Genomic DNA, 27,861 nt, shown 5'->3' with positions numbered 1-27,861 from the left:
AATATTTACAGAACGAAAAAAAAAAAGCAATGGGAGCAGATGAAACACCAGGAATTTCAGCTGAAAACCTTGAATCCATCCAACACCTATCTGCTCTCAAGACTGCAATTAAAATAAACAGCACCTGCATAAAACATGAGGGCTCGGTGGGGCTGCAGGCGGCATTTGGAACAGATAAATTATGCCTTTTGATTATGGGGGAGGTGAGCATTGGGGACATTAGTGGGGTGGGGAGGGGGGAAGATGCAGCCTCAGAGATCGCTCCTTCTCTTGTGACCCTGAACTGGATTCAGACACTGAAAAACAACTGCAGTGTCTGAAATCTTGAGATGGGTGGAACTCACTTGAGCAGCCCTGGCTACTTCAACTTAGGCAGCTCAGACACTCCGTGGGAGAAGGCAACCCCCTGCCTTTTTGTCTCTGTTTGTACAGAGCAGAAGACAACTACACAGACCAAATTACTACAGAGAGCAGAAAAAGGAAACTACCTTTTAATAGATACACCACACTCTTCATCTGTAATGCTGTTTCAAAATCTACCTCACGTCAAACAAGAAAAGGTCTCAGCTCCTTATAACCAGTCAGGGGGCTGTGCAAACTGCGGCAACAACAGCATAGGTTTGATTAGCAGCTACTCGTCCACCAAACTAAGACGCGTGCTACTTGTGTGCAGCGTCAGAAAGCACTGAGTTGAGACCAAAGTCTCTTCTTCCCCTGGCATGCAAAGAAATGTTACTTTACCCCTCAACTCAGATTTGTAGCCATCTTTGGGAACAAAACTCCCACCAATGTCTACTCTCACGATGGGCCCAAATACTTTCTTTCTTAGCAAGTCTCATCTGCACATGGGACTTCACCCACTGAAAAAAACAAACCAAATAGTTCAAAACTCACTGTAGTTACACAGCTATAAACCAAAAGTCTGTCCAAAGGCAATTTAAACTCAGGATGAAATTTAAGTTAAATTCCCCACACAGGGGAAACAAAACCAATCCAAGTTAAACTTCAGTAAAATATGCACAACAGTTTATCTCCATCTAAACACACGCGACTTTCTCACAGAGAAAAGGCAGCAGACATTTTGCTTACAGATTGCATTAACAAGGACTGTTTCTGAAGAACTTTAGCCATAGCTCAATAGCCAACAGCTGCACTGAGTGCTGCAAAATCTTCCCACAAGTGATACTCTGTAGGATAAAACATGATTCTGATACACGATACACACTGCTCTGAACTTCAGCTGCTATTCAGTAGGACTACAGTCCTTTGCAAGCACTCCAGAAAACCCAAGTACAAATTTTCTTCTCACTAGTGTATCAGAAAAGGGCTCTTCTACTCATGCCTTGTGGTTCTTACCAGGAATTTCTTAAATGAGGAGTTCAACATCCAGCTGACTTACACACACACGCTCAGACCAATGCACTCACTGCCTCAGTTCAAATGTTAGAAATTATCAGCTGCAAAAATTTTGAATCCAGATGATTAGTTGATCTGTACCATCACCAAGCTGGAAGACAGCAAGAAGTTCTCTATTTGAGTAATATCTCTTCTTCATACACATACATAACTTCCACAAATGCCACTGAGAACACACGTGCACTTACTAAAGAAGAAAAATAAACCCTAAAAATCTCTACTTCTCCATTCCACTCACAGAGGCTTGAAAACAGCGAGACGTCCTTATCACTTGAAGCCTGGTCATTTAAAGATTCAGAGGCAGACCTTTAACAAATAAGTATTCCACTAATCATACAGGAATCGATATCTTCTTCCTACCTCTGCCTTCGCAGAATCCATCCGTGCACTCCAAGCTGATCTTTTAAATGAAACACTGCTGCTTCCATTAACCCCCCTAGATTGCTACAATCAAAAGCGTACCTGGCTACAAATGCAACTTTCAGATCTCAGTTAAAAAAGCAATTACAGAATGCGGCCAGCTAGAGCAGCTTTGTTCGAAGCACAATGCAGAGAATAAGATCAAATGATACTTGCACAGAACGCGGGGCTGTTGTCATAGAAGCACAACACTCGCTGGCCTGCGCGTGCCACTGTGCTGCGCTGCAGATGCTGCAGGTCACCTCCTTCAGTCATTAGAGGCAGCGTCGGAGCACAAAAATTTCAAAGAAATTCCCATCCCCTTGCTTAGATTTGAGTTTTCCCTTTCCCCTCCTCTGGTCAATAAAGTGAAACTGAAAGAACTCTAGTACTCATTACTGACTACTCCTCTGATTGCAGATCATCGCTGAAGCTGTACTGCACCAGTGTTTGGGCTGAAAGCGTTCATGAGGCTGCCCCTGAATTTGTGCTTGAATCCTGAAGCCAGGAACCAGCAGACCTCTATCCCATCTCTCCTCGCCTCTCTTCCTCTTCCTCGCTCGTTGTCCCACCCCTGCTCCAAGCGCTCCCTAGTTATGCCAGTCCTGAGGACCCCGTGGAGAGCTGGTTCAGAGAACAGAGAGATCCCAGTTAAAAATAAATCCTCCTACAACTTTTTGTGTTTTGCAGGGCTGTTTTTAAGGTTGGTTCAGCTCCTGATCCAGCACAGCTGAGGGAGCCAAGCCGAGGGGACCAAGCAGTGGGAAGTGATGGCAGTTGCTATGCTACTGAGAGAAAGGTCCACGAAATCACATCTCCTGCTGGCCCTCCGCGGCTGGCGGAGATTCAGCATCAGCCATGGAAGGAAAAGGCGACGACACACCGACGTCGGGCAGCTCCCATCCAACTCGTCAGAACAGCTCACACTGCCACTGCTCCCAGAGGATTTTATTCCCTCGTTGGTGAAAGGAGGTTCAGTTGGCAGTGTAACCCCCTGCTCTCTGGGTACACAGCTACATACGCTCTTTGCTTAGGATGACTCCAACCACAGCAACATCTCTGATGTTTCACAGTGATGTACAGACTAACCAGGGTTTTGTTACAGAAGACCAAGTCAAATACGACTGCCACACAGAGTGTGAGAAATGCTTGTGACTGTTTCCATTTTGACTGCCTTGGAATAATCCTCAAGAGAATACCTATACAGGAGAAATTTAGCTAGAATACAGAAAACCCATTACACGGGCAAAGAAAAAACTGCCAATCAGATTGTTCTGAGAACACTTCAATATAAGACCTTCCGTCTTTCAGTTCTTTGCCTGGGTATCCCCACTTCTTTGTCGCTAAGACCATACTAATATTGACAATCTGTTTTCCCCGTTTGCTTTAGCAATGGGAACAAGGTCTTAAATACATCCACTTCCAGTTAGTTCTGCGACAATAGGCAGTTATGTAGCTATAAGATACCTTATTATTTTGCTATTGAGGAAAAAGCCTCCAGTGTGAGCTCATCTTTTAATAGACAGAGAAACCACATAGGAGGAGAATGCTACAAATGCTCTAACGCAATAAAACCTTAGTAAGAGCTTATTAGGCACCAAAGAATACGTTCCTCAGTCAAGGTGTCTCTCCTGCCTTTATTTTCTATTTTGGTCTAAGGAAGTTTTTTTAAAAAAAAAAGGCAGCTCATCACCGTAAGACACCTCCATGGGAAACCAGTCTTCACTGCCTTCAGTACTCACTGAAATGTGTCACATAGATGGCTTCACACAGCTCTGCTCTTTAATTTGTGACCAACATCATGGTGAAGAATCAAACTGCTTTGTAGTGCAACACAAACCATCCAGTGTTACTGCTCTTACAAATCACTAAGAGTGGTCACTGCTGCCCCAGTTCTGCAGTATTTACTGCCTACAGCCAACTTCAGTGAAAAGCAGTACATGAACTGTCTGTCTAAAGCTGATGGTGTCGGCTAGAAATCAAGTGGTATATCTTGCCATCCATTTATTTCCAGAAAAAAACTACTGTTGAATTCAAGTGTTTCCAGCCTTTATCATTTTGGCCACAAACTAACGGAGGGCTGTTCTTCCCTATCCACTCACAGATAAGAAACAAGAAATCTGATCATTACCTTGAAAGTTTAGGCACCTCTGTATTAGCAATCACATGGGTCTGTTCACAGACATGGCTGTTTCCACATCCCACTCTCTCTCATAACATTACAAGGAAGAAGTCTGAATTGCCTTTGAAAAAGAAGTTCTCCTTGTCTGCGATCAGTCACCTCGGTTAACCATGAAGCATGGTCACACTGATGGAACTTACACTTCAAACTACACACGAAGATGTATCTGCAATTTCAACTTGTTACGAACCTGTGTATTCTGATATTACAAGTTCTGTGCATTTCTAACAGTAAAAAAATATTTTAATATACGTCACCACTTTATTTTTAAAGCCAAAACTGAAATTTACTACATATGTTTCTCATTAGATAGGACCAGTGGCAATTTAAATGTGACTGTTTAACTGCTTCACCACCATCCGCTAGCACATACACATTTCTTTTATCAGGCAGATGAGAAAATGGGGGTGAAACTGCCCCTCTGTATTTCTAAGAGTCAAAGATCTTCTGACAGCATGCTACTCCAGGCTGGGTCCAGCATGCATGTTCAGCAACAGATCCTCTGCTGTTTCTCCTGACATAGTATTCTACTGCCTTACACCGCCACCAATGTTAAACCTTTCCTTTATTTCAGAGCCCAAACTTCCTTTTTCTTAATTCCATTTTATTGTTCCCAAGTTCCAGTACTCAAAATCAGCCAACGGAGAAAAACTGAGGAAGATGTTAATGACTGTCAGTCTAGAAGGAGTAAGTGGTAATGGCAGGCAAGAAGAGAAGGGGCACAGTCACAGCTGTACCTGTTAGACTCCTGGCTATCCACAGGCAGAAGGAAGAAAAGAGATTACTAGATACACTCTTTTAGTAAAAGCAGAAATAATGAGGCTAAATAAAGGTAAAGGTTTAAAAAAAACCCCCACGTACACAGTGCTAAAGTCAATACATCGTGCTAAAGTCAATACATTGTGCTAAAGTCAAACAGATCACACATCTGCCAAGGCTCTTACAGAAACATAGGACAGGAGCATCGCAGACAGCTCTGCAGATGCTAAGAGACTGCGGGAAACTATTCTGTAAGTTCTGTGGCAGGAAAGAAACAAAAAAGTAGCTAAACCAAAAGATTTCTTAATCTCTAGTATTTACAACTTAGCAGTAATCTATGAGAGAAATTACTGACATGCAGCTAACTTCTTTCCAAAAGAGTTAAGACCTTGTGGGTTTTTTTCCCCAAAAAGTGCATCCACATTTAAAATACTCTAGTTCACAAATTACACATCTATGTCAATTCCCTGTTATAAAAACTCACTCCTTTATGTGCTCTGTCATCTGAAAAACAATATTTTTGTTACTCTTTTTCAGCAATTAAATTAAATCCTGAATTAGATTTCTATCAAGTAATGAAATTCTTTGACAGCCAATGTATGCTGTCCTAAGAATAAAGCTCATAAAGGAAATAAGGCCGTAACCTTAAGGAGTCTTACACAAATGCGAGGACTACAAGACAGATTTATCAGAAGCAGAAAACATAGTATGAGCAATTAACATAACTGCTAATAAATATTGCAAGCAAGTGATAGTTACCAATTTAGATCTATAATCCATGAGACAGATGGAGGCTTTGCAGTGAGTATATGAATCAAGAGAGTGGTCACACTGTTGAACCTGTGATGTAGAAGCAAAAGGATTACAATGTTTACAGTAAAAATGGATAATGAGAATATTATGCAAGAGACTAACGGGTAGGCAGGTTAGACTGGGAATACACTGCTGCGTAAAGGTCTGAGCTTCCCTCACTGCAGGTGAAGGGGAAAGCCCTGTAGCATACAAAGAGAATAGGAACAGCGCTTGAGTTAGTGACACGTATTAAGATAACAGCAGATATTTGGAGCCATCAGTTTAAAATTTACTAAAGCAACATTATCTAGATTAACCTGAAATAAAAGCTCCAGGTAAATCCTGCAAGTGGATGCAAAACCTCAGATAGGAATCGTTGCACCTTTCCTGCAGAAAGGCAGTAAAGTAAATGGAACCAAGGAGCAGCCAAAATACATCTGTATACATCGGTGTTTCGCACAGAGTCTGGGTCAAAGTCTACTATGCTGCAAAGACAACTGCCATAGGACATGGAAACGTCTGCATCCCCCCTTACAGCATATCTATATCAAAATAACTGCCTTAAAGTAACTGCCTAAACTTATTCCAGATTAAAAGCAGAAAAACATAACAGAATTTAGTCCTCTTTTTCATGGCTTATATAATCTAAAGGCTGACTTTGTCTCTGGTGCATTTCCTCTCCAGTAAACAAGGGTAAACCACTGCTTGTCATCTTGACTTGCATTATCTTGCCTTGTGGAGGCTGCCAAAACACATGGACAAACTCAGACCTTTTGTAAATGACAAGCTGCAGCCACCTATTCCAGGTCAGAGTTTGGATCCAACAAGGACAAATCCTTTCTCACGATCCACACAATTGACAATCACCTCACTTGGCAACAAGACAGCACCTTGCTCTTGCCCAAAGTATTGCACATTTTTTGGTATCGGTTACATTTCCTCCTGTTCTCACACCCCTGCCCTCTGCAACAGTCGCTCCCTGTGACAGCCTCTGGCTCCCACTGCAGTACAGTCCAGAACTCGATTTTGAGGTGTCATCCAAATAACTTCAGTGATAGATCTAGAACAAAAATAATTCAACCATGTAAACAGAATGAAAATTAAGTCTATGTGTATTTAAAAATGTGAGCCACTCATCTTGATGGCAAAAACTAAAATCTATTGATTAACGAGTCCAGAAGCCTTTGCAAGAAGATGCTTGTAGTGGATTTGGCCTGGAATTCACATACGACAAATGAATTTCATATATGCATGACAACTGAAGGATAAAAACCTCTAAACAATGTAGGTGGTTATTCATTATTATTATTACCCATCCAGATTTGGGAACACAGGCTTTAAAAAGTCTTCTAGGAATTTGCTGGGCGTGGAACAGAAGCCAAGAACGTGCAGATATCACCCCCTTCCCATCAACTCTCTAACTTCACAACCACGTTTTGTTAGGCAGCAGGCTGGGACTGTTGTTAGAAAGATTTCCTCAAGCCAAACGTCCCTCTGTGTCTGGAGCCATGCCTCTCTCATTTCCTGCATAACGTTCAACATCCTTAAAGTCCATTTTAGAGCCATGACAAAACTCTCAGGAAGGAGGATTTAGTCACTCTAATTTTACAATGGCAAAAAATGTAACAAAATAAAAGTTGCCATGTTTTTTACTCTCTTCTATGAGTGTTTTCATTGTGGCTCTTTTATCATCGCATAGTTCCATGCCTGTTGGCAAGCACGCTGCTCCAGAAGATGCACAGAAAAATACTTAACAGTACAAAGATCTCCCCTTCTAAAGAGGAGCCACTAACTGAGCCCAGATCAGCTCTCTCCCAAAGGATGCACGGAACAGGAGACTTTCACCCTCCTTACGCCCTAAAGAGCGGATGCAGAGCCGATCTCTGCAGTTCCCCAAATATCCCACTGATTTCGGGAACCCCAGGAGCCAGCCAATTTCTGGACCTACAGGACTGCCAGCTGAGGCCGACCCTGAATCCAGCCCTGTCCCCAGAGAACAGCGCGAACTGAAGAGGTCGATGGCTATTACAAAACCCACCGCCATTAAAGCGCTTGCTTCCTGGTGCAAACATCGCAGCGACGGCTGAGGTAACGGACTTCAGTCCCCTTCTCATCAGCTCTCCAGCCTTGCAGTTCTGCCTCGGTTTCTCCGAGAACAAACTGGCAATGGTGAAATACTTCCAAGTGTCCCACTGCTGAATACACTGAAGTATCAGTGACGTGAAAGCACTCAGAGCAACACCCAAGGCAAATCCGTACCAACTCTGCTACGAGACACGTGTAACTCCCTGCCGATCCGTCCCCAGCTGGAAGGCAGGGCACAGCTACGCTCCGTGCTGGGATACAGCCCTCCCCGGCGGTGCAAGATAAGGCGAGTTCAGGTACACGATGGAACTCGTGCTGTCTGGAGCTAGAGTCAGGCCATGGATAGATGCGGGTGGACATCCCTCCACCAGTCCACAGGAGACAGAGTTGAAGATTTTTCTGCATCACCAGGTCTAAAACCTTTCATTTACAGGTAAAAGCAAGCTGCTATCCTGACCAAGTCAGGTGACTGGAGACTGGTATGGTCTGTAGTAACCACCTGCAAGCCAGAACCCCACGGAGACAGGCCCAGCTCAGGATGCCTCTGCAGTGCAGGCAAAGTTTAAATTGCTGCCTTTTGTCCTCCTCCTCCAAGCAGAAAAATCTGTGATGGACCGTTATTTCATTTCTCTGTGCTATGATGCTCTCCATGCTGTGACGTAAGCCACTTGCTAACTGGGATTAGAACAAGCGCCCTTGCAATTCCCATGTTTTAATTAGCTAATACTTCCAAACGTAAGTCTTATTGCTTACGTCAAAGATCCAATACTACCACGCCGCAGTAAGCTACGCACACATTCACAAGAGCTCACTAAGTACTGCAGAACTTTAAGCACAACATACATTTTTACAGCGAGAAGAATACCTGGAATTACCAGTTCAGGACATTTCTCAATGTTTGCCTCAGAAAAAACCACTTCATTAGGCCAAACTAGTAACAGAGAACGGGCACGGAGTTACTGGGGAGGGTCAGGTGGAGGCAAGTGCCCTTCCCTGGTGCTACGACCGGCCAGCGTGATGCAAGACCCTGAAACGTGATGCTGCGACCTGCCCATTTTGATCTGGGGCTGCATCAGATCATGTGGACATTAAAGTAGGAAAAGGATCTGAACCACACTCAGGTCAACTAACGTGACTATTACATGTCAACGACAACTAGCATGCTAACGAACACTACACGCGTTGCTCTGCTAACCTAGATGTAGCAAGAACTACTGCTGTTAAAACCCAAAGCTAGTAAGTCTTCTCCATTTGTTACCCAAAAACATATTGGATCTGCAACGGGGGCAGCACAGTTTTGTCAAAAATGCAAAGGAAGCTTGATTTAAAGATTGCTTTGTTTGCCTCTCTTCTGACTTGCACTACAAATTGTCCTGATAAAACAGTCCTGAAGGCAGCGATCACACCAAGGTCTCAGTGCATGCATGCACAACCCCTTCCACGACAGCAAGCACAAATGACAGGAAATACAAGCTTTTTAGTTACACACTTACACACGGCAGCATATGGATTGAATCCTGCACCCACTACAATCCGATACCAGCGCTCCCCTGATCTGGGTACAGATTCAAATACACAGATCAAGAATACAGTTCCATCGACAGTTCTGCCTTGCGAGGGAGAGGGAGGGGAAAAAAACCCACTTAAAGGAGGAGGTTTATTTGAAGCCAGAGCTGATCCAGGCTACTGTGAAGCCCCACAAACTGTTACCAGCACAACTGAGAGCGCAGCACTGGGTCCGGAGTCAGCGACGACGAACAAAGCGGGAGAGGTAGAAGCCAGGTTCGGAACCCAGGTTTGCCACCCAGGCAGCGCACAGAAGCACGAATTAAAATTCTGGGGCCACAGTCCTACATTGTCGCAGCCCAAGCGAAAATCCAGGTTAAAATTACCCCCTCCCCCTATTTTTTGGTTTTTTTGGTCAGGTTAGTCTCAATTTAGGTCAGATCAACCTGATGCGCTGCACAAACACACCCCTGCTCATGCCTTAGGAAGGGAAGGACGGCGCGGAGACAGAGCCTCGGGAGGAGGCAAGGCGGGAGCGCTGGTGGCGGGGGTGACTGCCGGGCGACGCCGCCGCGCTGCCGGGAAAACGCCGCGGGGCAGGGAGCGGCGCAGCCTCGGACCGCACGGCAGCAAGAGGCGTGCGTGGCGTGCGGCGGAGCCCGGGGAAACCGGAGAGTTTCCGAGCCAAAGCGCAACGATTCACCTGTTCGGCTCCCCCGACGCAGGCCGGCTGCCGCGCAGCCCCGCGCCCGGCCCCCGCCACCCGCCAGCAGCGGGGCTCTCCCCTTCGACGGGAGGCAACAGCCGAGCCGAACCCCCCCAGGCCAGGGCCCGCTCCCCAGCCCCCCCACCCGCGCACGGTGTTTTAAAGACGGAGCGGTACCACATCACCTCTGGCTGCTGATAAATATTCGCCTCGGAGATGGAACTATGGAACCGCTGTCGCCTTCTCCTCCCCGTCGCTCCGCAGGGTCTGCCCGCCGCGCCGCGCCTCGGGGGCGCGCACCGCGCCCGTCCCGCCGGGCACCCACCGCCACCGCGGGGTTCCTCAGGGGCCGGGGCACCTCCCGCCGCCCGCCCCGGCCTCCCGCCCTGCCCAGCCCGGCGGCAGCCCCGCCGCCCGGGGCCGAGGAGGGCGGGAAGAGTTCCCACCCCGCAGCGGGAGCCTGAGGGGATGGCGGCGCCCCGTCGCCTGCCCGCCCCCTCCTCCCCGCCACTTCCGACGGCGCGGGGCCGCGGCGCTCACCTGAGGCGGAGAAGCGGGAGCGGCAGCGCCGAGCCGAGCCGTGCGGGTCCCGCGGCCGCTGCTCGCCTGGCGGGAGCCGCCCCCGTCCCCCCCCCGCCGGCACCTTGGGGCGGGGCCGCGGCGGGGCCGGGGGAGGCGGCGGCCGGTTGAGAGGCGGCAGGGCCGGGCCCGCCGGGGGCCCCGTCCGGGTGCTCGCCCCCCGCCCCGGGGATGTGAATCGCCTCAGGCGGCCCGGCACGCTGTCCCGGGGACGACACGACTTGTCGCGCTCCCTACACGGGCTGGAAGTCACTTCAGCAGAACTGTTCACTCTGAAGCCTAGTGATGGTGGCTGTGGCAGCAGGAACTACATCTCTACCAGCGAGAAGGCAAAAAAAAGATGAGGCAGTGGCCGCAATCCATGTTGCTCGCCTGATGGAGAGGTTGCAGCAAACCCTCTTGGCTCTAAAATCCTACAAACAGATCCCATGTTCGACATCAGAGACCTGACTGTGCCCTGTCCCTTGCTGGGAAACCCAACCAGCTTTCAGAGATGATCCCTAGAGAAAGCAAACAAAAGCACGGGTGTTCAAAAATGTCTCTCTGGCATAAGTCACAAGGCGCTTCCTGAAGAGCTAGCAAAGACAGCGGCACGTTTTCCCACTGATCCAGTGCCTAAGGGCAAAGACGTGGTTCTTGCTCGGCCCCGGAGAGAGCGGCTCCTTGTGAGGGGACCCCGGAGCAGGGACCAGCCAAAGGTACAGGGTTCCGATCTCCTCGCATTGACTCTCGAAGCAGCCTCCAGGGACCAGCTCTGAACTCAGGGCTCTCATGCTGGGGAGAACAGGTGCCTCTGTGCCCTGCCCCGTCCCTCACAGCACCATTCCCTTCCCGCCCAGTCCCACCGCGGTGTGCCGTTGTGTTTGGTGCGCAGCACTTTGACCCAGCCTGGACACTGCCCAGGCAGGACCGAGATCGCTTTGTCTACTTGTAAAAGGTTTTTGGACATCTGGTGATCTTCAGTAGGCATCTTTGGACCAGCTTGAAGGTCAGCCTGACTTCCACACAACCCAGCACGGTGTCTGTGGTGATGGTGACAGTGCTTTTCCCTCTGCCTGCTGACGGATGCTCAATCTCACAAAGCATCGCAGGCCAACAGCCCTATAAAGCACCACCACGGAAGGCAAATGGTCCTGGGCAGATCCCTGCCCCTCTGGTGCAAAGGGCACGTCATGACTTCGAGTCACTTGGGAACCTGCTTAGTGACCGCCTGATTTAATGTCCGATGACAAGCACGGAGCCACTCTGCAGCCCAGCTTCCACAGGCATTTCCAGACCTCACGCCATCCCTGAAATGCCGGTGTTTACATCCAGCTGCACCGGAGCAGTCAGGGCTAACGAGAGAAGAAGGGATGTACCAAGGTAATTAGGAGACAGGGGAATCTGTAGTGATTCCTCCTGTCTATCATTTTGTTTAGCCACGTTTCTATAATTTACGGAGTGAATATTGTTAGCTCTCCCAGTGCTCTTCCAGGATTTAACGTTGTATGGTCATGAGCTGCTTACACAACTTCCAGTGAGGGAGGTCTGTATTAATTTAGATTTATAGATGGGCAAATGAGGGAACAGGAGAGAACTCCGCAAGCCCACAGAGGTGGAAGGGAAGAGCAGATGTTCTGCTTTACCTTGTTTTCTGACATGGATCTATCTGACTCTCTCATGGCAGTCATGCGAGCACATTTATCAAGCACCATATGCATACCCTGCTACTCTCCCAACACTTCTAATTCAAGTTACTGCATCCTCACAGAGTGCAATTGACCTAAGGAAACAATTTCAATCTTTTCAGTTCCTTCTTTTCTAAAAAAAAGGATTTTATTTATTGCTTTCTTTATTACCGCAGCAAGAGGAGCACCACAGCACTTCAATCAAGGATGATGATCTGCTACGTGCGACGCTGTAAGTAGTAATAATACTAATGGCCCTGAGACAAGAAGACCCATCGTCTAAGCTCGTGATCAGCACTGGTCACACAAGGACAAAACCATACCCCAAAGAAGCACCGTTTGCACGCAGAGCAGCAGTTTCAGCTCGTTATCAGCTGTCCCCTGGGGATGTTGGTGAAAACATGCCAGCCGCAAGGAGAAAACAAAATCCTCCTTATCTGAATAGGTAGCACTCACCCAGGCGCTTCTTCACTTCTGTGTGGAATAAACAGCATGTATGCCCTGTGCTGTGTCCCCAAGAGTGAATTTCTTTGGCTTTAACAGGGTAATGCACCAAAATCCTTACAAAGGGGAGTTTGAAAACTGTGCATAATATTAGAAATAGCACAATAAAGTGACATCCAAATTTAACTGTGCTGCCAGTGCAGCTTCTTTCATGCACAGCGTGTTTTGTTGTGTTGTGAAAGACACTCAGAAACCAGGGAGAACATCTGCAGTTCTTATCAATTAATATTTCTGTAGCACATCTACCTACTCTGTGCTGTGCATGTGGAAAATGGTCCAAAAATGAGTATATACCAACAAATTATTTCTAACCAGCCACCAGTTACCTACAGCCTGAGCCAGATTCATTCCAGCATCTCCTGTCCTTGCAGCCCTGCCCAGCTCCTCCCGCAGCTCCCATGGACCTTCACTCCCTCGCCCTGGCTTGGAGTGGCAGCAATGGCATCACGCCCTTTTGGGAACGGGAAAACTCTCAGCAGCTGTCTGCCCTTCATCCCCCACACCATGACAGGGACACGGGAAACAGAGGAGGAGACACCTGTGCTGGCTAGAGGAAAGAAGAACACGGGAGCAACTCAGAAACGCTTGATTACAGCACCCACCCACGCTGTGATCCCTGCCTGCTCCCTGCACCTTGCTCTGCCCAGTCCTGGGACGCGTGCCAGCATGGGAGCTGTATAACAGCCTCTCTCGCTCTTCCGAGACAGAACCTGGAATGCTGCAAGCAGAGGACAGCCAGTCCCTGCTTCCAGCGTAGTTATGAACGGAGGAGTTTGGACTCTCTCTTTTTTATATTTGTGTGTCTAACCGCAGGAACCTACCGCAGGTTTAGCCATGACGGAGCTGTGCCACGGCATTTGTCTTGGAGCCGTGGACCCTGTCCGCGCTGCGTGGGAGCGGCTGCAGGAGCGGGCTGGGAGCTGCCCGTGGCCATCCCGGCAGGCTGACGTGGTGGCACCGGGCTGGCGCTGCGGGGATCACCACCTCCGCAGGAGCCGTGCTCCCGGACAATGGCAGGCCTGGGAGCTGCACGCAGCCACTCCTTACGCTCGACAAACTCTGAGAGGAAAAGCAAACGGAATTTATTTGACTAAATGGCTTGACAAATCAGCACCTGGTTCTTGGAGGAAGAAAGGGGGAAGGAGTTAATATGCCAAACAGTTTTGAAACAAAGTGACTTTCACCAGTTTGACAGGCCTTCATGGTCGTTTCCCAGTTCCCTCCAGGTACCCAGCTCCCCCACCCAGTTAGCACCAAAGACAACGTACACAGAAGCCTGGAAGTGGGGTCCAACCTTTTAGATAAACTCCATCCTTTAGCTTTGCTTTCTTTGAGATGAGCATGAACTTGCAGTGAAATTCCCATTTTATCCCACTCTCCGGATAGAGTTCTGCTCGGTGTAATTCCGTTTATCGTTAATTCTATATATTGCAATTCTTTTATTGCTTCCTGAATCTCCATCCTCAGGTCTCAAGTTTTGATCCACCTATAACAGCCCTGGGGCAGTTCTCCTGGTTGGGCAAACCCAATCAGGCATAATACTGAGTCAGGTGCAAATAAGTATCACTGCATAATACGAGTGCAAATACCTCTCCTCTTGCCAAAAGTTAAGACAAGTTTCATCACCTCCAAGGATATATGACCTTGCATTCATATGGGTTTAATAATGTCTCACTTCAGAGTTATTCATTACCCAAGCTGTAAGTGAGGACAATGAATGAAGCTCATTAGCAGTTTGACACAGGCTAGATACGATGGCAGACAAACAGCCATGGGGACAAATGTGCATTTGAAGTAGATGACTCCTACGCTCAGCGCGCCACGATGACAGACGGGACACTCCGGCCATGCTGGCGTTCTTGGTCGTTGTACTTCTGCTCCCTGCTGCTAAGCACGGCAAGGGAAACATTTCACGAGTCTCCAGCTGATGCTTCCTTACAGCCCATTCAGCCCCAGGTGCACACAGCAACCTCTGCTCCCAGGCAGCCAGATGGCTAGCTGCAATCCAGTCACTCTTTAATTAACTGTCTTTTTTTTTTTCCCCTCTGTGGGTTGTTTCTGGGAGAAAGCAAGCTGACAGCGTGTTTGTTTACATGAGATTGATTTGGCCTGGCAGTTCCCTGGGTTAACACTCAGAATTTTGAAGTGTCTTTGGGTTTTGTTATCCCCAGGAAAGGTGCAGAAGCTGAGAATCCAAGAGGATTTCTGGGATGTATCTAAAGAAGTTAAGTAAGTATGCAGGTTTATTGCAAGTCGTATGCAGATAGGCATGCACTCGAAAAAAAGCTGATGGGGGCAAACTAATCTGAGGCCTTGGTTACTGTGCGCTGTTGAGCTGCTACAGTGTGTAATTAACTCTAAACGCTACTACAGCAAACACTGACCTGGAAGCGGCTCCTCGAAACCCTGTGGAGTTGCTTGCGTGCATGAAGTTACACAACGTACACAAAGCACCTGCTGGTTATGAGGCTCAAGATGTATCCCTCTGCACAGAAGAAAATGCCAGCCAGCATTACCACCTGATCTAGTGCAGAAAGCAGAAGGGTGTAAAGAACGTGCATTGGGAGCTAGCAACTAAACCGCCCAGGTATTCAACTAACAGGTAGCAAGAGAAAAATATTAAAATAACCGATCAAGTTTACCCTGCAATCCAGAGAGGAGAAACAGCATTTACGCTTGTTAACTAGCTGCCCTGAGCAATCAAGCTGTGGCAACACGTTCGCCATATTCTACCAAGACCCCGGCTAAACGCCCAGCGGGCTAGCAAGTGCTGAGCTCCATCTTGCTGCAGAGGACAAAAGCATGCTCTAGATAAGAGCAAATAGAAGGGAGGGTGGGGAAGATGTACCGGCTCACTAAGTCTGAACACACAGAAGGTAGAAAGGATTAGAAAGGAGGCAGCCATATAGCAACAGAAAAAGGATTATGGAATATTTTTTCCCTTTGGAACTAGCAAGTCTGGAAGGCGGAAAGTACTGAAGGAGAGGAGACGCAGCAGAGAAGAGGTGAAGGAGAGCAATTTTGGATCAGGATGATCTTAAACATAAAGAACAAAGCACACTTCCCTCACCTGTCACTGAAGGGAGACCTCTCTAGATGGAGAACTTTTTAACATTACTTTGAGGCCACATTGCTTCTGACATCAGAGCACTTTGCAAAGCAAGGCTTTGGGACAAATGACGTACATCTCACAGGCAGTAATTTCAGTGCAGAAATTCAGCCACGGGCAGAGCTGCTGCGAAAGCGTGCCTGGAAAATCGCAGAGGTGCACCCTGCTATTTTGCATCAGAGATTGTTTATTTAGCTATTCTTTGTTGAATCATACCCCAGATGAACAAGCAGAGTCCTCCCCCTGGTGGCAAGTAAAAAAAAAAGGTATCTGATTTTTTACAGCCATGCCAATCTAAGGCTATACATTAAATAAGTAGCATCAGACAGGACCTATTTTTTATTAGGTCAACAAATATAGCTGGGGAAAAAAAAGACAGTTTTGCAAAATGCAAATCCTTTTCCAGGACTTACACAGAATTATTTACTTTGAAGGCTGATAAAACTTGAGAATAGTTGCCAAGTTCAATTTCATGGTTAATTTATTAAATTTGCAAGAGAAGCAGAGGATAAAACCTGTAGAATAACTATTATTAGCTGAGCAAGGTAATTGCAATGTGCAATAATCTCATTATTTCCACCGAGTCCTTGTCTTTTAGTGCCCAGCTGAGTTTTGGTGTTTAAAATTCCTTAAAGGCAGACTGGTCTGGAAAGTAAAATTCATAATGCTACTGAACAGTAAAAACAGACTCACTAGACAAGCTGGGTTTATTGTATACAACAATTTTCCCCAACTAATGCCCTCAGATAGCTCATCAAAAATTACCTGTAAAAAATTATCTGTTTATTAGGGGAATTTATGGCAAGTGCCTTTTGGACAGGATTTTCTCCTTTAGATGACTAGTTTGGTGGACAAGGGGAGAGCAGCAGGTGTTTGTATCAGCTTTTGCAAGACTTTTGACACTGCCTTCTGTAGCATCCTCATGGACAAACTGATGAAGCACAACCGAAATAAAAGGGCAGTGAGGTGGACCGAAAACTGGCAGAACCACAGGGCTGGAAAGCGCTAGTCACTTCTGGAGTACCCCTGCAGTCGATACTTCAACATCTTCATTAACGAGCTGGATGAACGGACGGTGTCCACTCTCAGCAAACCTGCAGAACCGACAAAACTGGGGAGAGCAGCTGATAACCAGACGGCTTTGCTGCCATTCAGCAGGACCTCAGCAGGCTGGAGAAATGGGCAGATAGGGTTGTCAGGATGCTCAGCAAAGGGAAATGTGAAGTCCTTCATCCGGGGAGGAATAGCCTGGGCACCAGTACAGGCTGGGGGCCCGACAGTCTGGGAAGCAGCTTTGCAGAAGAGGACGTGGCAGACCAGGTGGAGAACAAGCTGACCATGAGCCGGCAACGCGCTCTTGTGGCAAAGGTGGCCAGCGGCACCCCGGGCTACATCAGGAAAAGCGTTACCAGCAGATTGAGGGAGGTGATTTTTCCCCCCCCATTTTTCTTTTTAGTTCCAGCAGTTAAACACTAGGTATTATTCTGCCCTCAACAGTATAGGTAGTATAGGAACGGCTGAATTGTAATTACATGGAAAAACAACTGTTGTCTTTTAATTGTAAAAGGAGAAACCTTCTTCAGCTGTGACATTCAACATTAATAACCACTGCAACATAAACAAAAATATATTTCTCCATCCTTAAGAATGGAAAGCTATGCCCTTTACCACAAAACACTGTCTGCATGCTTATGTTTAAAAAGGTTTATTTTCTCACCCTGGTACAAAAATACAGTACAATGTGATGGCAAGGCATTCGCCAAAGAACATTCAAAGAATCGAAGGGGAACCCCCGTAAAGCTTCAGCATAACCCACCCTCACTTGGTAAAACAATCAAAAGGTGAATGCACAAGAAAAAAGTTCGATTTCTGCCCAAAGGCAAATAAAGATGAACCACACACAGTTTTACACAACAATATGTTTGCAGAGCTAATAATTTCACATGCTACTTGGACATTCATGAACTTTATTCTACTTGGCTTAGTGGCAGAATTCATGGTTTGGGATGTCTAGAAAACACCTGGCCCAGGAACATGCCCCACTCACAGGAATCCCCAATAAAAACAACTGGATCACGTAATACCAGTGAGAAGAAAGGGGTCCAACACTGATTGTGTCAAAATGTTGGCTACTTCTAATTATTCCACTCACATTGTTTGTCCTCCAATCCATGTTTTGCCCTACATGCCTCCCTTTTAACACCAAATATTAGTGGTTGCTCAAACACAAAAATTGATGTGTTTGCACATTACCTAGTTGCAAATAACCATTTCAGTAGAAACTGCCAGGCAGAGGAGGAGATAACACTGTAACTGATGCATGAGTGTGAACTCCAAACGGGGTTTAACCTAACATTGCTGACAGGAGAATTATGTCCCCCCAGTGCATCTACATTCTTGGTCTGTTTAATTATTTCCTTTTAGAGTTTTGAAGTGATGGAAAACATCATTCCATGTACTCATTATAGTTCATCTCCCAGGTGTTTTTGTTTGAAAGCATCACCTGTTAGCTTCTCCTGGGCTTCCTTCATCCCTTGGACAACTGAAAGATCAGACAGATAGACAACAACTATTAATCTCAAGATGAAAACATCAAGGTGTCCTGCTAAAAAAAGCGTTTTAAAACAACACAGCTGCAGAATGTAGATCTACAAATTAACCTGTGGAAAAAAGAAACCCAGTCCTGTGCCCTTTTCCCAACTATCTTAGCTGGATCCTGCGAATTGCATGATTTTCCATGCCACAACTGGAGACAAAGTTTAGGTCCTAGAGACATTATAGCAGGTATTAAGGTGAATCATGATTCTGAACATGGTTCCTCAAGGCAATGGTTCTGAACATGGTTCCTCAAGACATGCCAGAAGGACAGGATGTCATCCAGAGGGACCTGGACAAGCTTGAGAAGTGGGCCTGTGTGAACCTCATGAGGTTCAGCAAGGCCAAGCGCAAGGTCCTGCATCAGGGTCGGGGCAACCCCCGCTATCAATACAGGCTGGGGGATGAAGGGATTGAGAGCAGCCCTGCCGAGCAGAACTCAGGGGTACTGGTGGATGAAAAGCTGGGCATGAGCCACCAACATGCGCTTGCAGCCCAGAAGGCCATTCTATGATTCTAGGGTGTAAGAGAACCACTCAGTCACATTGTATCTAACAGTTCCCAGTTATGCTGTAAAGTATCATGCCTTTACTGAAAAGTGAAGACATCTCTTTCACCCAGGACACACCCAGAGTTTCACCTCACTACAAATGCACTTCAAGCTACTTTGCCCATACCTTGATCAGCATTGGTATAGAAATACTTGTAGCTGGGGTTTCCTTTCTCATTTATGATCTCTGGGTGGACTTTTCCACTGGGGTCTATGAAAAAAAAAATCAATCATGAAATTTCGGTGATAACAGTAAGAACACAGTGCTGTGAGTGGACACAACAGCTGTGGATGCCTTACCCATGAAAAGGATTCTGGGAATGTAACCTCCATCAGGACTGAAGGCTTCATCCTTTGGCTCTTCATCATCCTACCAAAGCAAGACAGAAGAGAGGGAACATATTAGCAAGATATCTAACAAAACACAGCACTCCTTTTAAAGAAACAACCTATTGCCTCAGATTCCATTTACCCTGAGCAATTTATACCTTGAACAGATGCAAGGTAACTGCAGTATCTTCCTCTCTCAAAGGAAAGTTATTTTTACCTAAACAAGTACCATTTGTGAAAATTATATTTTTTCTGTTCTGTCTATTTGCATTAAACGCTCTACTTTGGCGTAGGAATGTTTGATCTGTCATGAGAGAATGAATATAAATTCCTTTATTGCAGCAATGGAGTGACACAAGGCACAAACTGTTAAAGAGACAATGGCAGAGAGCCAGGTTTAAAAACACAATTAAAAAAAGCAGACTGAAGAAAATTCTTTTTAAAACAATCAGCTATATCAATCAATCCTGAATACCTATTCAGGAGTGCAGGATTTAGGATGTACACAGAACAGGATACAACCAGTTAAGTAGGATTCCAAATGCTTAATGACTAGGCAGTAACACGGATATGAATCAGAGGGCAGCCTACCTCAAGGTTGACCATAATAAAATTATGGGCAAGTTCAGAGATCTCCTTGGATTCAGCAAACTTTGGCTTTAAAGCTAATTAAGGGGGAGGAAAAAATAAAAAGAAGAGGTGTGTAAACACAGTGGAAAAGATTCCAGGTCAGCATCAAAATCTCAACTTCATTCCTCCTCTGGAGAGCCGGCACTTTTCAATAAGCAGCGAGTAAATGGAACACAGGTTTCAAACCGTTCAAGCCAGGCTCAGAGCAGCAGGTAACTGAAGCAATCCTTGCTGGGCAGCCATAAGGTTAAAGCCTGGCCAACAAACATATGCGGTCATATTTGAAGCAACAGAATGGAAGCAAAAAGCTTGCTGTAAACCACTATTCCCACTCCACCATCTCATCCTTTAAGCTTAGCCATTATCCCCAGCTTGTTTGCAACATTGAGAGAGACAAAGGCTCACCTTTGACGAACCACCAGCTGGAAGTAAAGCAATTTACACTTAATTCTTGAAGATTTTGTTCCATTTTTAATAGTCAAGTGCGGGAGAAATCGTAGCCACTACAGAAGTGCAGTATTACAGCTGTCAATTTGCTGGCATTTACGCACGGCTGGCTTTCGGCAGTGCTAACAGGTAAAGTGGTGCGATATTACACCGCTCCAAATGGAATACAAATACTGTTAGCTACATTTTGAATGCAAGGTTCACGTTTCTCATGGTTACATGATTTGTATAGAAAAGTTCATTAGAAATTTCAGCAAACTCTAGTATTAAATATACTCACCTTTGCAAGCTCCACACCAAGACTTGTGGATGATAACCATAAGAGGCAAACCACTAAAAAAAAAAAAAAAAAGAGATTCTGCTATATTCTAAGGTTGTCTTGCAATAAGTTATCACAATCTTAAAAAATGTATGGTAATAATTTATTATAACTGCCAGCCAATAACTGGCCTTGTAGAGGAGGAGACTTTCTCTTTGGAAGGTTGGCTCCTTAGCTTGTATTTGCTCAGCTACACCACTGGTCATGCATTTTTTACTGGAAGTGGTTAGTGACACCAGCTGCTTCAGAGCTCTCTGGGTGGATTTTCGTGGCTGCTTAAGGCAATGCAGCGGATGACAGTCACACATCCATCCCTCTCCCCACTACGGTCCACATGTTTCAGTCACCTCCCGCGACCAAGACCCTCCACAGAGCAATAATCACACACAGTAACCCCGCAAACCCTCTGGCTACCAGGCTCGTTTCCTACATGTTGGTATGCTGAAGCAAATCTGTGACAAATGTGATGAGTGCTAGGACTCAGGAGGAGGGGGGGCCTGCATGGAACTGCAGCCCAAATAAAGTGCAGTGCAAAAGGACCAAAGTTATTCTTTATTATTCTCTCTCTTTTCCCAAACAATTCACTTGACCTTTACCACCTATGCTATCCAGAGGTTAAGTCTCCATTGCCCTGAGATACATTTTATTTAATCCTGTTATTCAAAAATCCCTTTAGCAATTCACCTTCTGACAGAGTCAAGCTTACTGAGTTCAATTTCTCTAAGGTCCTTCCTAATACATTCCAGCTGCATTATGCGATCAGGCGAACAGGCCTTAAAGACACTACAGATCTCACGTATTTCCTGTTGTTCATGCTGGTGATCCAATTCATCCACCACTTCACTGCTCCCGACTATTTTGCATTAATTTTACCTTTCTAACAAGAAAAGTGATACAACCACAGGCGACTCTTGTTGCCATTGAGCACATCCAGGTAGTACAAGACTCATCACCTCCACACTTTCCACATGTGAGAGTCCTCACTAACACTGTCATCGTTCCTACCATCCAACAGCTGAACTGGTGAACGCTGACTAGCGCAATAAACTCAGAAAGACTAAGAACAAGGAATTGGGAATCTCATCCCTTTTCTCTTACCAGCAAACCGCTCGAGCTATGGAATAATATCCAAGGGAAGCTGGTAATAACAATATAGCTTCCAGAACAGTAAGAACAGCCTAAAACTAGGTGAAGGGAGGAATCTAGAGAGAACATACTATATGGATATTTCTTTCAGGATATGGCAAGCAAAGCAATCTATATGCTTTCTGCTACTGTAAACTCTGTTACCACATGAGGGGTTGAAGTAAAATATTCACACACAGAAATTACAAACACCTTCACACATAACAGCAACTACATTAATTACCAGCAAAACTGATGTATGAGCTTTTATTTAGCTGTAGAGAGATACGAAAGGAAATCTCTACTTGGCAGCATTCAGTTATGGCCTTCAGAACCAGGAAAGGGTGGAGAGGAAGCCATTAACATTTAGAGTAGTTCAAACAGAAGTCTGCCATTTATAACTAACCAATACGTTATTGTCTTTACATGGGACTCTGTTTGCAGTAAGGAGCAAGAATACACATTTCCCTAGTAAAACTTGGATTGCATCAGTGTCCGCTCTCTCACAAGGAAAAAACCACTTTTTTTTCCATGGTTTCCATACAGTCCAGCATGATTTTGCCTCTTTCTTGCAGAGAGGCTGATTTAAGTCTGGAAAACACACATTGTTCTTATCATCAAGGATCGGTGCTTCATGTCAGAAAGTTCAATCATCCAGTAACCAGAACTGCAACACCTTTTTTTTTTTTCTGAAAAAAGTTAAGAGAAATTTTCAAAGCAGATTTTAAATGGAAGTGCTCACAGTCCTAGAATACCAACTCATTGATCAGTGTGAACTCACAGAAGTTTGAGATACTGAATATGTTTTCTCAGCTTTACTCTCTTTGAGTGGTAAAATAAACTTATTTACATCAAAACATTTTTGTAGTCACTTCTCAGTTCCGCAATGCACAAGCCCAGCTAGCAGCCAGTATCTCAGATAAACAGCCACTGTCATTGAAGTAACCCTTCCTGCCCCGCTTTACCATTTCCTCCCAGGCAGCACTACACACACAATTAAAAGCCATAATTTATTGAAGAGGGATGAGGCATCCACCAGAAAGTGAAAAGTTTATATAAGCTATGTACGTAGTATAGCAAAGACTGAAATTATTTGAAACTAAGTGCAAAACTAAGTTACCCGTCACAGCTGGTACAGACTTCTGAGAGTTTCACCTAGAACAGATGCTGTCTGTCATTTTAGCTCATTTCTCCTATGACATCAATCATTCTTAAACAATCAGTGGTGTTAAAGGTGTTTAATGATGACCTTGCAGAGAAAAGACAGAGCAAGTTCTTTCATTAAAATAGCCCTGCAGGTAAATTAAGACTTTACTCCATTTAAGGCACACATTTTATTGTTAAACCTGAAACAGAGAAGCTTGTTTGCCAAGCCACCACCCTTCCGTAGTACAGAGTTTGCACATCTATCTCTCCGGTTCAGCAGGATTCTCTGGAACAGTCACATCCTGGAAATACAGCCTGTTCCAGCTCTGGACCTGAAGCCTCTTCTGCAGCTCGGCATTACCTGGAGACAGCCTTGGAAGAACAATCTTCTTATTCAAGACATGCACACGCCAATGTGGAAGGGAGAAGTTTTCCCTACGGTCACCACCTTTTGGGCTTTCACGTTCAGATGCTATCTGATTACCGGGGTTACGTCTCCGTAAGAGACTTCCCTTGCTGGGGGATGTGACAGCAGCTCTCGTTTCCAAAACACGCAAGCGGGGAGAATGCCAGGGTGGGGGAACGGCATCCCTGCAGACCTCCTTGGCAATACAGCTCCGATCCCTGCAGACCTCCTTGGCAATACAGCTCCGATCCCTGCAGATCTCCTTGGCAATACAGCAGGGACGTGGCACCCATCTTCCCGGCGCTGCTGTTGCCGCACGATCTGACATGGGGCAGGCAGGACCCCAGCTCCGCGGGGCCCGTGGCTGCAAGTGCGTCCTCACTGCTGCGGGTACTCCAGCACCCGGCCCACGTGTCGGGGTTCACTGGACGCTGCGGCTCAGGTACTGCACGAACATGCTGGCCAGCTCGGGCAAGTTCTCGTCGCTGGGCGCCATCTTGGCGTAGCTAATGAACTGCCTGCGCAGCCGGCTCAGCTCGGCCACGCCGACGGCCCGGCTCAGCACCAGCCCCTCGGCGACGCCGGGCACCCGCACCACCTCCCCGGGCTGCGCCCCGCTCCTCTGCGCGGCCACGACGGCGGCCGCCACGTCCTGCGTGGCGCGGTCGAGGGCGTGGAGGAAGCCGGCGGACTGCAGGGGCTGGCTGCGGGTGGCGCGGTGCGGCGGCGGCGGGGCGCTCTCGAAGAGCGCGGCGCGGATGGCGGCCAGCGGCAGCGGCTCCTCCCCGCGCACCGTGAAGAGCGGCCGGTCCCAGCGGTTGCGCGGGTCCGGGGGCTCGAAGGAGGGCGGCTCGTCGGGGCCGCCCGCGCAGTGCAGCAGGCAGCGCGCCGTGCCCGCCTGCCGCGCCGCGCAGTACAGCTCGTAGCGGATGCTCCGCAGCTCGTTGCCCGCGTCCACGATCACCACGTCCCGCCGGCTCAGCCGCCGCTCCACCTCGGCCCGCAGCGCCGACCGCCCGCCCTCCGCCTCGGCCACGACATGCGCCGGCTGCTCCGGCCCGCCCAGCGCCTCCCGCAGCTCCGCGGCCCGGCGACTCTTGCCGCTGCCCGGCCCCCCGCACAGCACCACCAGCGGCATCCCCTCAGCCCGGCCGCCGTTCCGACCCGGACGCAGACGGGCGGCTGCTTCCGCCCGGGTCACCCGCGCCCCGCCCGCCGTCACCACGGGTTCGAATCCCCACGGAGCCGGGCCCGGGGCGGCTGCGGGAATCGCCTCGCCGCGGCACCGGAGGCGCGGGGACACCGACCGGCGGGACGGGACGGGACGGGCCGTTACCCGCCCCGCAGCGCCTCAAGGCCAGACTCGGGACAAAAATCCGCTTTTTGGGTTTGCTTCTGCTCGTCGCCGCTGGTTTCTCCCGGTCTGTCAGCTCAGTGACGCTGGGACGCCGCAGAACTCAGACCGGGTCGGCGCTGGCAGCCGCAGAAGGAGAGAGCACGCGTCGCACCCCAGCCTTGCCGCGGGGTGTTTCGGAGCAGAAACTGCCCAAACCCGAGCGCTCGCCATCCCTCCCGCCCTCCTCCATCTCGTCTTAAAGCTCCCTCTGCTTCACTCCAAAGCAATGCTACAGTTATTCCTACAAATACCGAAATTGTCTAATTTCTCATACAGGTGTATCAAATATGTGCTAAAACATCCAATTATAAACACTTGTAGGACTTCTGAACTCTACCATCTGGGTTAATTTGGTGTCTATGCTAGACCTCCTACGGCAAGCAGAACTCCCCAGAGGGATCAGTTTGAGAGCAAAATTCAATTAAACAGCAAATCTGGAAGGCATAATGAATTTCTGCTCATGTCAGCACTGTCAGATCTAGGTTACGAATTTAAAAGCACAAGGAGAATTTATAAGCATAAATTTTCCTTATCACGTTTTAACAAGAAGCAGAAGAAAATCTGAGAAAAAAATGTGTCAAAATGTCCTTTTTCACCTTTTCACAGAGACTGTTCTTTTTAGAGTTTAAGCTTAACCCAGAGAAGGTTCTAACCTCAACAACTTAGCGCTTCACTACAGTTTGAAACTTTCAGACTTTTTTCTGCAGATGGTAATGAAATAACTCTCTCCCCTCACACTGAGGCCTCATCTATACAGGCATGCTGAATTTTCCAGAAGCTGCTAGCACTGCTGAGTTCGAGGGGACTGAGTACGACTCCAATGTGCGCCTGTGGGTTTGAGATCCCTCTCTTTCTTTACTATGATAAATACTCAAGAAAATATTTTCTCCTCACCTCAAAGGCATGCTAGAACTTCAATCATTAAACCTAGGTTGTGCCTCAGCAAAGCTAACAAAACACTGTATTTTCTGTCTGCTAAGCTACAGGGATCTGAACACTCTCCTGAACCACCTTCACGTTTGTTAACTACTATTTTCAGGATGGACACAGAATCTTTCCAAATGTTTTTAAAGACACTTTTCTGTTTTCAAAGCTAGGTAACATACCTGGCTGCTGCCTCTTTCTTCCCATCTTCTAGTGTTCTCCAATGAATATGATCTCCAAAACCTGCCAGAGAGAGGGTTTATAAATGCTGTGTGATTTCACACATCAACTAACACAGGAAAACAGTCCCACCCACCCTTAAGAATATTTTTATATTCTTTTTTTAAAGCCAACTATAATCCCAGTCCTGGAAAGACTTCTGCAAATACTTACAACCTACCTAGGCTTATGAGGAATCCCACTGAAATTAATTAGCAAAAACGTACCACACTCAGGAATATGTTTTTATATGTAAATGACACCCAAATTCCCTGAACAGAGATTAAAATTGAAGACCCTTCTCATTACTCCCCATTCTTTTTCAATCTGTGAACACCTCTTAACTGATCAGTGACAAATTAAACATGTCAGCTTCCTAAATCCCACTCAATGTGAACTAAAGCGAAACTTAGAAATTCCCAGGCCAACATATGATCATTAATTGCTCTAAAACTATTCTGCTAAGTATTAGTGCTGATGATGGTATCATGGAAGAGCAAGAAAAAATGCCATTACACAGATTTCTGAACGTTACAGTGACTGAACAACACAGGAAACATTTTATCCCATATCCAGAGAAGAAGCCTTGTTATGTCAGTTGAGGTGAGAGTGAGCGAGCACACTTTTGACAACTGCAAAGCCAGGACTGCCAGGTTTTTCAACCCTGTAGCCAACACAGCACATGGCCGAAAGCCCCACAGAGAGCTGAGACGAAGGAGATCCATGAACTGTCCGTAGGGGAACTCCCCTGGAAGACCTCCTCAGGGGTCTCACGGCTCCGGTAGCGCCAGGCTGTGCCGGGTGACCAAACGTCAGCCTCGGCTTGTCCCTTCCCATTGCTGAGGGTTTGGATTAATCAGCAACCCCCGGGGTGTGGAGGGGGACAAATTTCGGGAGCTACACGGGGGTCAGGAGCCACAGGTTGCCCACTGCTGACACAGAGGAAAGTGGACGTTGTCTCCGGTAGACAACCATGGCAAAAAAGCTGGAGAAAGCCAAAAACAGGGTCTGCAAAACCTCGTGGCACCTCAGTTCAGCATCCAGGAGGTTTGAACAGCTGGCACAGTATTTTTGTTACCTTATCTTCTCTCCTCATAGGAACAGCTGTGAACATACATGATGCAACACATCAAACGTTTAGCTGTGCTAGCAGCATGGTGGGGAAGCCCCGTCCATGTCCAACCACACACATGTGTCAGCCGCAGAGGCAGCTCCGGGCACCAGGCTACGTTCGCACCCGCTGAACGTAGCGGGGCAAGAACCAGCTGGGTTGTCAGAAGTCATGTTTACTCAGAATATCGACACGTCAGCTATCTCATTCAAAGGCCAACAGATAAAAACAGGGAAAACCTATTGTTCCAGCTAGGAAACGCTTTCCAAAAGCTCTTCTTTTTTTTAAGCTAAACCCCACTTTGTGGCGAGCTCCGGTACGGTTTTAAAGGGCTCACACAACACGTTACGGAGTGTTTCTTCTGAATGAAAGCCACCCGAGGAACTCACCGCAGGACGGAAGGGGAATGACTGGGACCCTCACCACAAGGCGCTGCTGCCATCCACGAAACCCCGCTACCACCAGCCCTGGCCAGGAGATTTCTCCCTGACACAGGCTGCGTCCCCCCACCCTCGGCCACGCAAACGCGGGGCCCCTCGACAGGGAAACTCCGCGGGGTTCGGCCCGAACAGAACCGCGACGGCCGAGACCCCTTCCCGACCCCCCCGGAGCCAAAGGCAGCGGCCCGGCCTCCCCCCCCTCCTCCCCGCCCCGGGCCGGCCCCGGCGCTCCCGCCGGCGGCAGCGGCAGGACCGGAGGGGAAAGGCGCGCAGGGAACGTTTGGCTGACCCTTTCCGAGCCCCTCCGCGGCGGAGGCTGCGGCGGCCGCCAGCACCAGGCACAGGCAGAGGACGGAGGCTGCCGCGGGCTGAGCCTTCATGCTGTCGGCGCGGGGAGCACCCCGGCTGCGGCCGCTCAACCTCCCAGGCGGGACCGCACCGGCTGAGGTGATTTTTTTTCACCTTTTTCCTCCTTTTTTTTTTCCTTTTTTTTTTTTTTTTTTTTTTTTTTTAAAGCGC

General features: G+C 47.5%; 3 protein-coding genes across 7 annotated transcripts in view; all 3 read right to left on the bottom strand.

The window, feature by feature from the left end:
- RAB3B (RAB3B, member RAS oncogene family) overlaps positions 1 to 10,477 on the bottom strand; it is a 58,867-nt gene extending 48,390 nt beyond the window's left edge. The window contains exons 1-2 of one of the 5 annotated variants that reach the window (XM_075424508.1): positions 10,386 to 10,477; positions 5,516 to 5,596 (exon numbers count right to left, since the gene is read on the bottom strand). In XM_075424508.1, the coding sequence (XP_075280623.1) occupies positions 5,516 to 5,536 (21 nt within the window). In that variant the 5' untranslated portion in view covers positions 5,537 to 5,596; positions 10,386 to 10,477. Of the gene's footprint in view, positions 1 to 1,776; positions 1,832 to 5,515; positions 5,597 to 10,030; positions 10,194 to 10,385 lie in introns of those variants that run through there. The other 4 variants (XM_075424507.1, XM_075424510.1, XM_075424511.1 and 1 more) reach the window with 4 other exon arrangements.
- Positions 10,478 to 17,393: 6,916 nt separating this feature from the next.
- Positions 17,394 to 27,834, bottom strand: TXNDC12 (thioredoxin domain containing 12). The gene is made up of 7 exons (XM_075424495.1): positions 27,632 to 27,834; positions 25,755 to 25,815; positions 20,537 to 20,589; positions 19,771 to 19,844; positions 19,150 to 19,219; positions 18,977 to 19,060; positions 17,394 to 18,246 (listed from the first exon to the last, which is right to left on the bottom strand). The coding sequence occupies exons 1-7, from the start codon at positions 27,720 to 27,722 to the stop codon at positions 18,167 to 18,169; spliced, it is 513 nt and encodes a 170-aa protein (XP_075280610.1). The 5' UTR covers positions 27,723 to 27,834; the 3' UTR covers positions 17,394 to 18,166.
- KTI12 (KTI12 chromatin associated homolog) lies at positions 20,620 to 24,751 on the bottom strand. The gene has a single exon (XM_075424494.1). It carries the CDS (start codon positions 24,388 to 24,390, stop codon positions 23,674 to 23,676), a length of 717 nt encoding a protein of 238 aa, XP_075280609.1. The 5' UTR covers positions 24,391 to 24,751; the 3' UTR covers positions 20,620 to 23,673.
- Positions 27,835 to 27,861: the final 27 nt, after the last annotated feature.

The sequence above is a fragment of the Opisthocomus hoazin genome, chromosome 6 (assembly GCF_030867145.1).
Source record: "Opisthocomus hoazin isolate bOpiHoa1 chromosome 6, bOpiHoa1.hap1, whole genome shotgun sequence".
In the NCBI taxonomy this organism is placed as follows: Eukaryota; Metazoa; Chordata; class Aves; order Opisthocomiformes; family Opisthocomidae; genus Opisthocomus; species Opisthocomus hoazin.
Note: the sequence above shows the minus strand (reverse complement) of the source record. Positions and strands in the feature narration are given on the sequence as shown.

What these genes read in the sequence shown, in the direction of transcription:
- TXNDC12 (XM_075424495.1), bottom strand. Translation starts at nt 27,722, where the DNA reads ATGAAGGCTCAGCCCGCGGCAGCCTCCGTCCTCTGCCTGTGCCTGGTG. An exon ending in TTGGTGTGGAGCTTGCAAAG is followed by an intron (nt 19,845 to 20,536) that starts GTGAGTATATTT and finishes CCCCTTAATTAG; the next exon opens with CTTTAAAGCCAAAGTTTGCT. An exon ending in TCCCAGAATCCTTTTCATGG is followed by an intron (nt 19,061 to 19,149) that starts GTAAGGCATCCA and finishes TTTTTTTCATAG; the next exon opens with ACCCCAGTGGAAAAGTCCAC.
- KTI12 (XM_075424494.1), bottom strand. Translation starts at nt 24,390, where the DNA reads ATGCCGCTGGTGGTGCTGTGCGGGGGGCCGGGCAGCGGCAAGAGTCGC.